This window comes from Urtica dioica, chromosome 3 (assembly GCF_054948205.1).
Source record: "Urtica dioica subsp. dioica isolate 48M chromosome 3, U.dioica_male_clone48M_v1_H2, whole genome shotgun sequence".
NCBI lineage: Eukaryota > Viridiplantae > Streptophyta > Magnoliopsida > Rosales > Urticaceae > Urtica > Urtica dioica.
The window spans coordinates 6,449,827-6,460,959 of NC_142758.1; the positions used below are offsets into that span (position 1 = coordinate 6,449,827).

The 11,133-nt window shown below is 34.1% G+C and overlaps 1 protein-coding gene across 1 annotated transcript; it reads right to left on the bottom strand.

The window, feature by feature from the left end:
* Positions 1-6,860: 6,860 nt before the first annotated feature.
* LOC149402246 (uncharacterized) lies at positions 6,861-7,349 on the bottom strand. Its single transcript, XM_089608284.1, has one exon. The coding sequence runs from the start codon at positions 7,347-7,349 to the stop codon at positions 6,861-6,863; it is 489 nt and encodes a 162-aa protein (XP_089464410.1).
* Positions 7,350-11,133: the final 3,784 nt, after the last annotated feature.

The window sequence follows — 11,133 nt, forward strand, 5'->3', positions numbered from 1 at the left end:
GAAGAAGCCATAGGGGGCTTCGTTAAGTGGCCAAAGAGATTAGTAGAAACTGAAATTGCAAAAGAGAGTCGCGGCCCGGTGGTCACACAAGTGTTGAAGGTCGGTGGTGATAGTGAACCTAGCGCCGATGACGATAAGAAGATTTCATATAAGTTGATTAATCCAAAGTTTCGATTGCTCGCCCAACATGCCAACCGAGTAATGTTACCGAAAGGGGATTCAATCAATGTCAAAGTTTGTGCAAGTATCGCCGTAGAGCATATTCCGGTGATGTTTGACGATGTTACAGAATTCCTTAGATACGAGGAAATAGGCGCGTCATGCATAACGGTTTACATGGGGTAAATATTTCTTTTATATTCTTTTTCTTATATTAATATACAATATTTCATTTTATTAACTAATCCAATAATTGTTTTTCGTAGTTATCTACAATCCATATTAGACAAAAATAAGCGGAGTGAAGTAATGTATTTTGTTGAAGCGGGTTTGAGTTGCTACCTCCAAACCAACAACGATGAGGCCCATTTATCCGAACGCGTCAAGCTAATCGGCAAAATAGTACGAAATTGCAAACCAAAACAACTAGTTTTGATGCAGTACAATTTAAATGAACATTTGGATGCTTGTTGTCTTCGATCTTTGGAAAGATCAAGCGATGTTCTTCGATCCGTTGAAAAATAAAATCCCATTGGATTTAAGGAAGTTGATAAAAAGGTAAATTAATTACATGTTATTTGAAGTATTTCATTTACACTAATGCTTCTTTTCTAATTTTTTTTTGTTGGGCGTCTAAGGATTTTTTCGGATTTCAAGCTTCACAATCAAGAAGCCCGAAGTAACGGTCAATCAACCTTAATCACAAGTGCCTCGGCTCCCAGACAAATCGGAAACACGGAATGCGGGTACTATGTCTTAAGTTATATGCGTGCTATTGTTGGAGTTGGTATAGATAAATTACAAATGAAGAAGTCATATACACCGGATAACTTAGAGAAAGTTCGAGAAGAGTGGGTGTTATACGTACAAACTTTTATAGAATGTGAATATTAGTTTGATTTTGGATATAGATATTTGTTTTGGATTTTTTGGATATATATTTGGTTTTGGATGTTATGGATATGTTTTGGATGTTATGGATGTAATGGATATTTGGTTTTGAATATATAATTTCATTTTCAGGTTTTTAATTGGAAAACAAAAAAATAGCTCTCAGGTACAATTTGGCCGCGGCGTGTAATAATTTCGCCGCGGTAAATTTTTCTGGGAATTCATCTCGCCGCAGCCAAAAGTATACCTTGCTGCGGCGAGATTTTTTAAAAACACAATACATATTCGCCGCGGCCACGTGTACATTTCGCCGCGGCGAACTCTTCCACAACGGTACTACCGTCCCGTTGTGGAAGATCTCGCCGCGGCGAGTACGTAACGTTGCCACGTATGTCATTGGCCGCGGCGAACTATTCCACAACGGTAAAACCCTATCGTTGTGGAAGTGTTCGCCGCGGCGAAATTCATATGTGGCCGCGGCGAATTTTAAAAAAATTGATCCATTTTTCACAACGGGACTGTCCCGTTGTGGAAAATGGATGATTCCACAACGGTACTGTACCGTTGTGGAATCCCCTGTTTGTAGTAGTGTATATAAATAATAATAACTATTATATTTAATTAAATTTTGGTTAATATATACCATCATACATTGATAAACAGAGATCCATATATGTGTATATATATATACATATCTCACGCGCGCACCTCTTTCGTTGTAATATATATGTTACTCATGTTGAGAACTTATTACATGCTCAACAAATATTAGACAGTGTTGATATAGTGACTTTGCTAAATCAACAAAAGAATAATAATAAAAAAAAAAAACCAATCCTCACGCAAATAACAAAGCCAAAAGGAATGAATATAATTTTGGGCTATTAAATAAGGGTGGGAAAGACGTAAGTGATTTGTTGAACAAATCAGCACTATAAGATCGACGATCAAACTAAAGCTCAATAGCTTGAAGAAAAAAATAACAACACAAATAAGCATTCATGATATAACTTTAACTCATATCGAGAAGTAATCACATGATCAACAAATATTACCCAATACAAATTAGTGAGTACGTTAAATCAATAGAAAAATCAAATTTCATGTGTAGTTGTAAACGTCAATAAGCTATACGTATATATACATACGTACTTGATACTTCTCCTTCTCATATATGAGAGCACATTTTTTTTTTTTTGTAATTTTATAACAATATTATATTCATATGTAGTACCCTAAAACCTGATTAAAAAATATGTCGCAAATATAATTTTTTTTTATTTTCATAACATTGATATATATTTACTGATAAAATGACATGTTTTTTAAGAAGGAAAATATATAATAATATATTGATAATTCACAGGTATGAGTGGATCTCTTTAGTTAACATGAAAGCACATTTACCACCACGTATATAGTTGGCTAAAAGATGCGCAAAGTGAAATACTAATAGATAGTTTATTATAATTAACATGGATATAGATCAAACTAATTTTGGTCTTTATATTATAAACTCGGCGTAGAAATTTACCGACTAAACGATTACCCAATATATCTCATATTTAGAGACATATATACTAAATCGTGAAAAAAGAATAATATCAACCTCACCTTTTGGTAGAAAAAAAAAACTCATAGAAATATTGCATATTAACCTATGCTTTGAAACAAATTAAAGGGTCATTTAACTTCTTTTTTTTTTAAGTTGTAATTCAGCAAGTTTTTAATGGAAAAAAACGGAAATATAGATATGCTAATTTAATGATCGGAGCGAAGTAGAAATGATTACTAAAGAAACTTTTTTTTTTATCAGCCGAAGAAAATTCAATATGAGAAGTTCTCTCTTTGTTCAGTAGTATTTTTTTTTTTTTGGTTGACAAAGTTTGATGGTGGGAAGATTTTTCGTTTTGGTCAAAGGGGTTTTTTTTTGTTTTTTGGGTGCGTATGGTTGTGTAAAAATAAAGCATAAAAATTGAAAGATGATTCATTCGAGAAAAATCAGATCATAAGGATTGACTAATTTTTTTTTTATCATAGCGGTATAAAAGAAGTGGATTGCAGATAAACAATTAAAGAAGTGGCTGAGATGGTTTTTATTTTAATTTAGACAACGAACCAACTTTTTCACTATTTTATCAATAAATAATGTTATTAGAATGGGCTGGTCACATTCTAAGTAGTAACAAAAAAAGAACACGTCCACAAATAGCGTATACAAAATACATAAAAAAAAAAAAAATACCAACACGTATCAGATAATATTATACACGTGCAACGATTTTAGATTGTTTGATCAGATAACGTTATTTTTGGTTTTTAAATTAATTGATCAGATAAAGATCTGATGAAGAAATTTTAAATATCAACGTAATATTGATCAGAGTAAAAAATTTATTCATTTTTTTTTTCAAATAATTTGTTTGGTCACTAAAGCTTGCTACAGTGATAATGTAGCCTCTTTTAGTATATATAGAATGTGATATATTTGTTGATTTTGGTAAATTGACGTGGGAAATGTAAGATTGATATCAACTTCTCATTGTTCTATATAAGTTCCGTTTATAGATTCTTAACTGCAAGATTAAAGAAAAAAAAAAAAAAAAAAAAAACAACAACAACAACAACAACTAAATCTTAGAATCAGAGAAGCCGTTGCCGTGCTGTTTAAGCAGAGGGTAAATTGGTGCAAACTGGTAAAGTTATTGGCTCTTCATAGCAAAATATACAACACACCATGTAAGCTATTACAAAGTAGTACCACCATGTAAGCTCCATACAGCTTCAAAAATTGAACACATAGGTTAGTATGAGTTAGGGGTGAAACTGGATCGGTTCGGTTCGGTTTTTGACAGTTTTAGTATCCGAATCCGAATTTTCGGTTTTTAAAAACTCGGTCCAGTATCCGGTCCAATTTAGTCTAAAACCGAAATTCGGTTATCCGAATATTCGGTTATCCGGTTTCTTAAATCCAGTATCCAGTCCAGTATCCAATTTTTAAAATTCGGTTATCCAGTTTGTAAAATTTCAGATCCAGTTTAATATCCAGTTTTATAAAATGGATATCCAGTTTCTAAAATCCAAATCCAGTTTGTAAAAATTCAAAAAATGAGTACAAACGACTCTTATAAAGCTCCAAAATGACAATACATAATCTAAAACTGAGTAAAAAAGATAAAATTCAAAAGGACACTCGTCTCCAACTACCTGCACATGTAAATATCATAATATAAAATTAAAATTACTACCCTAATGATCATAATAAACCATACAACAATTGAATTTGTATGTTACCACATAATGAAGTTATAGTAGCAGTATGAGTTGATATATGAGAAGTTTGTTCTTCTATGACAACTTGACCATCATGTGTTAATAATAGTGACATAAATTTGTTTTAATATTTATTTATTTTTAATTAAAAAAATCGGTTAAATATCCGATATCCAAATTTTCCCAAAATCAAATCCGATATCCGGTCCAGTTTTGTAAACCGGATCGGTTATCCGAATCCGAATTTCGGTTAGCTGACGTGGCTCCAAATTTCGGTTTCGGTTCGGTTTGGATATCGGTTTTATCCGATTTTCGGTTCGGTTTTGTACAACCCTAGTATGAGTGTTCAATGGCTGGCCTTTTTTTGCCTACATTAACAAAATATGGTCTATATAATATTTGTATACCCATATTTAGCCAAGCTTACTATGATCTTCATTTCATCGGCTTATGAAGCAAGAAAGTTGAGAATCTCCCTTCCACTTTCGAATTGCCACTCAGCTTCTTCCTTCAGACTCGCAACTTCCGACGCCACTTGGTTGCTCTTTTCAATCAACCCCTCTAGTTTCTCCTTCACTTTCTTGTCCTCTTCCATCAAAACTGCTTCTTGTTCTCTTATCTTCTTGAGGTCTTCCACTAGCATCATATGCTTTTCGTTTGTCTTCTCGAGCTCCTCGTTCGCGACAATTTGTTTGCTCGTTTTCTCCCGGATCGTACACTCAATTCCTTCCCAATCCATTCTCTTGTCCAGCCACTGGTCTTGAATATCCCGAATTTCCTTTACCTCAAATCCTAAGGCTCCGTTTGGAACAAAAAAAAAAGAGAGAAAGTGAAAATAATATAAAAAAAATGAAAATGTAAGAGAAAATAATAAAAAAAGTCAAAATTTTAATTGTGTTTGAAAGTCATAGAAAATATGAGAGAAAATTGACGGGAAAGTAACGATGAGACTAGGGACGGAGCTAACTCAAGTCCAGGGTGGGCTCTAGCCCCCTCCCGCTCAAATTTTTTTATTTACATTTTTTGCCCATTTTAAAAAAAATTTACATTTTTTACCCTTAAATATTTACACATTTGACCCATTTTTTTAAAAAAATTTCATTTTTACCATGATTTTTTTTTAATTGTAGCCCCACTAAATTTTTTTTATTTACATTTTTTGCCTATTTTTAAAAAGTTTTACATTTTTACCCTAAAAATTTACACTTTTGACCTATTTTTTCAAAAAAAATTCATTTTTACTATGATTTTTTTTAATTAGCCCCCCTAATTTTTTTATTTACATTTTTTTGCTTATTTTTAAAAAGTTTTACATTTTTACCCTAAAAAATTTAAACTTTTGACCTATTTTTTAAAAAAAAATTCATTTTTACCATGATTTTTTTAATTAGCCCCCCTAAATTTTTTTATTTACATTTTTGCCCATTTTTAAAAAGTTTTACATTTTTACCTTAAAAATTTACACTTTAGACCCATTATTTTTAAAAAAAAATTCATTTTTACCATGATTTTTTTTAATTAGCCCCCTTACATTTTTTAATTTACATTCCAAGAAACAAAGCATGAGGTGATATACATTGCAATTGCATTTCAGCAATCTTGTACATGAATTCTATATCTATGAGATCTTCACAAAGTTACTCATGACATCTTCATAACTTAGTACTTCACAAATAGGTCCTGTTTAGAATCACATAGTGAATCCGAACTCTGACTTTCTCAAATGAGAATACGTAAGCTATGAAATGACATGTCTCATTTCAGGATTGAGGTAAGCATGATGCAATTTATATGTAGTGAGATTAAATGGTTTGTTCTTATTTTATCTCTAGAAGTGCACTGGTCAATTCAGTACCTTCGGAAGATACCTAGAAGAACTATAGAGTCTCCAACTCTCAATGTCTCATAACCAGACATCATAGATTCTCCCAACAATCGTACTGAGATCAATAGTCCTTTGATCATTAGATTGCAAATATATTGTTTTAAGCAAACCATGAAGAGTTTGTTCATGCAAATCTACATTTGCCTCTTCATATGTTGTTAGGTTTTTTTTAAGGACTAACTATTATAGATTATCATAAAGCTTCAAACAAACAAGGAAGAATGAATGAACGTTTCAACTGTTATTAATAATTCAGCAGTTACTAGCAAGAGTCTTCGTAAGACTTTATTACATCAAATGTACATAAGTAGTGACTACTACTCTTCTTGTGGGCACCATTGACAACATAACCTTCTTCGAGATCTTCCTCTAAGACGGCTAGAGGGTATGGCCAAAGTTTGGCCGAAGTAAACCTGTACGATGTAAAGCTCGACTACTCTCCACAACCCTCCTGCAACTTCAAAAGTTTTTCGGCGAACTCTTCTCCTTGAGAGGGTGCCCTGATCTTTCCTGAAAAATGAATTAAAAAGGAAACTATAACATACTTTGCTAACGACGTAAAAAGCGAACAAATGTAACAATAAATCCAAGCATACTCGGCGAACTCGCCCACTTCGACGAGAAAGAAGGAGCTCGGTTCCCGAGGAAATGCTCATTGATGGCGAAGTAAAAATATCGCCTCCCCCAGTACTTGTCCTTTGAAGGAATGCCCGAGATCACTCCCTTGCCCGAGATCGTGTTTTGAGTTCACCTTTACGATACAAAGACGGACTAAATCCATCAATGTGAGCTCGACCTTTTGTTCTTGGACCACAACTATCAGACCCAGCACCATTCTAACAAAGTTCGGACACATCTGAGGCAGGGTCAACCCGAGAGCCTCAACGAAGTCGAACAAGATAGGGTGAATAGGAAATCTTACCTCACAAAACTCTAAACAAATCTCGTAGATGCAACAGAAACCATCTACGATGGTATCGGCTGTGGCTCCGGGAGGAGGAAGAAGGGTTTGGATTTCTGGAGGTATTTTATATTTCTTACGAATTCCCCTCAAATCGAGAGAGGTCACAGCATAAGGTAAGAGAATATCCTCATTCCCTAGAGATTGAGACCCCGACGGACGAAATCCTGAGTTCGACATCTAAGTCTAGAAGTTGTAGGGGACGAAGTATCTAAAAGTATAAACTTGTTTGAGTTCGCTGGTCGAACTGAGAACGAAAAATAACCGAAGTCTAAACAAATTCAAAGAACTTAGAGAGAGAACTCGAGTTCGAAGTAGGTGAGAAAAAAAAAAGAAGAATTATCTTTTCACTACGAATGCCGAGAATATAAATGAAAGGAAGCGTCTCTTCAGCGCACTTATCTATACACATTTATAATTAACCAAATTCCCAGAAAATCTTATGATTTCGGATGAAATCAAATCAAATAAAAATATTCTCTCGATATCTTCAAAGATATCAACAGACGCACGTGACTCTTCGACTCCAACTTCTACAATACAATCAGATCGCGCCACGTGTTAGGGAACGCGTCTTCACGCGAAGCCACATGTCAAATATATATATATATATATATATATATATATATATATATATATATATATATATTCAAGTTCCCTCTTTAAATTCGAGACAGTTCGAGTTCTTCGCGCTAAATATTTTCAAAATATTTGGAATATTTGGGGGCTAATTGTGGGGGTATAAAAAAAATAACAATAAGTGATTCAGCCCGGCTCTATGCGAAAAGGCCAAGCCCAGCTCACTGAGGAGGACAGATCGTCTGCGTTGATCCAATCAAGGAGCGAAGTTATGGTCAAGCTGGAACCACGCCGAGAAGACCGGATCTAAGACTCGACAAACCTGCGACGTGGCGAGGATGAGCTGATCAACACGTGTCCAAGAGAAGATTCTTTTTTCGCCTATAAATAACGACTGTTGTATTCATTTTCGCACACATAAGCTTATACTCTGTCTTTCACTTTAATTCAAATTCTCTCGGTCTTTGCTGTGTTCGCCTTCTTGATCTCGGCACTTCGCCCCCTTTGTAAACGTTTATTATTAATAAAACTCATTTATTTTTATATTCGTATCGGTATTTCTCTCGAATTAAATCGGGATTTTATTTTTGTTTTTTATACGAAGTCTTCTGAGACCTAGTATTAAATAAAACAAATATATCGTATATATATATTTGTGATTGTTGACGATCCCGAAATCGACATCAACAGTAACGCTCCGTCAAAGTCATGCTTCGTCGAGATGGGTGCTGATGTGAAAAATCATCTCAAAGAAGTCTCGACTATTTTTGATGAAAATGGGTCAATTTAGATTAAATCCAATTATGAAATAATTAACTAAAATGAATGAAAGAAATTAAAATGGACAAAAGATGGCTTTGGAACTTTTTATTGAATATGAATGTTGATGAACAATATACTATATTACAACGAGCTCAAGGGAAAAAATGAATATATCTGGACTATTGGTTGATTGTAACGTCGGTAAATATGCTTCATGGTCTCGTATTTATAGTTGTAGAAGGCGGTTGGCGAGCTCCGGTCTTCTAGAGCCACGTCGCGCATTGAATCAGGATCTCGCCGGTCTCCTAGGGGCCACGTGTCATCGTTGACCATTGACGGGTTGAAACAATTAAAGGATTTGAACATCTAATTGTATGCGTTATTCGGGTCTTTGAGGAGATGGTTGAGAAGTTTGCTTAGCGAGGTGAATTTCTTTAAGGTGAGCTCGCAAATACGGATCCATCTTACCTTCGCCAAGGCCACCTTGACAAATTAATCATTCTTCGGGACATCGGGTTAACGGTATGTAATGTCCAGCTCGGTCTCTTAGCGAATTAATATCATGGGCATGGGCCAAATTTATTCCAATATTAACCCAAACAATTGCGTGTAAATACAAGAAGGTCAACATCAACAATGGGTTTTTGTCAAGCCCCGAAAAAATAGGGTGTGATTATTTACTAAAATTCTACAGAAATGTTCCACAATGCATACCTAGTCGATTACTTTACAAGTCCAAAGAAATCTAGAAGAAAAAAAAACTTGAAAACATAAAAGAAACAAAACAACCCGCACTTGTTTGTAATGTACATCTGTTAAATGATATACACATAATAATAATTTCGAAAAATACTTTGTAATATAGTTTTATTTTGAGAAAAATACTTTCAAAAATACCTTGTAATAATAATAGACTTATACGTGTAAATCGCTATACACGTACAATTATACTTGCATAAATTTAAATGACAGAATTGTAAATAACATAAATTTAAATGTGTCACTAGCATAGCAAAACGTGTACTATTATGAGCCCTTATTTATTACGCCCGCTAATTGAATTAGGCAGTTTTTTTTTTTAATTTTAAATCTAACCGATTTGGAAAGATTGTTAACGTGTATTTGGCAATTTTCAGCGTTGACTTTAGCTAATTAGTTTCTATTTTCGTGGCAATTCATTATGGATAAAATCCGTAAATATATTCTTCATTTATTGATATTATTTGTTTTCATTTCAGGGATTATTTTAATCACCGCACAAAAATCTTTGAATTTTAGAATTCTTTTGTCTTTCATATATTCATAATTTTAGAACGTCGATAATATTTCCAGAATTTTTTTCAGTTTATTTACAGAAATATACTGTAAATATGCTTTGTATTTATAATGCATTTACAATTAAACAATTGGTATTAACTGTAAATCAACATTGTATTTACAATACTGGATGGAATTGACCAAAAATAAAAAAGGACCATTTCCTATTAGCATATATACAAACCCATTAACCCATATATAGATCTAATTTTTCTAAAAAAAACATCTAATTTGTCTAAAAACGACATCTAAAAAATCGTTGTTGGGTTTATGCAAACCCACCAAAACCAACAAGCAAAACAATGGGCATTAAGTGGAAGTTGTATCGCCGTGGACGTCGTCGGTTCTCCCGAGGTTCAGCTCCGATCCTGAAAGCACGCGCGTGATCGAAGCAAAGACGCAAATCATAGCTCCGATTCCTTTCCGACCGCCATCGACCTAATCGCCGCTATGGAGGACCGAAAGAGCTTCCTCGCGCTCGGAATCTCCGGAGAGGACGATCGAGGCGAGAAATTCAGCGACACCGGAGGATTGGAGCGACCGTGTATTGGCCTCGCTCTCGACAGCGATGGATCTGAGTCGACTGAGCCAATCAATCGGATCATGAAAAAAAAAACCGTTCACCATTTTTTTTATTCTTTGAACGCTGAATGAGAGGGGGAGAGAGACACTTTGTTTTATGTGTATTTATTGAGTTTTAAATCCTCCCTCAATTTGTGCGACTAGTTATGACCGAATATTTGTTTTCTATTTAAATTAATAGGCTGAAAATAATGAGCGGGAATTTGATTGAGGTTATTTGAGGTCATTCACGTCTTTTAATATGCTGTAAATAGATTGTTGTGGCTAATAATAGAAAATTAACAAAAGATTGGCTAAAACCAAAAACTCTATAACCGCGTGGTTATATACTTATATAACCCTTTAAAATTTGTGATGTGAAATCACAAATTTAAATTACTATTTATTATGGGAATTACCTTCTTGAAAAACGTATGGTATATAAAGAATAATTTGAACTACATGTTTCGTGTATGGACTTCTACGATCGTGGATGTATATATAATAAATCAAAGAATTGATATTCATGATTAAGTTTTGCTTTCTTATTTATATTACTTGCCATGGTTATATTATCTACTTTAGGAATCCTGCTGTTTTTTTATTCAATGAATTAATATTACTATTGTTGTCGCCCGAAAATGAACAACGAATAACTACTTCGGGCGGTTCGATCCAAGACCGGACCAAGTAATCGCACCCGGGCTAAAAGTGTGAACTCGAAAGTCTCGAGCTGGGTTTTCTC

Coding starts and splice junctions, on each gene's coding strand:
- LOC149402246 (XM_089608284.1), bottom strand. CDS start 7,349: ATGTCGAACTCAGGATTTCGTCCGTCGGGGTCTCAATCTCTAGGGAAT.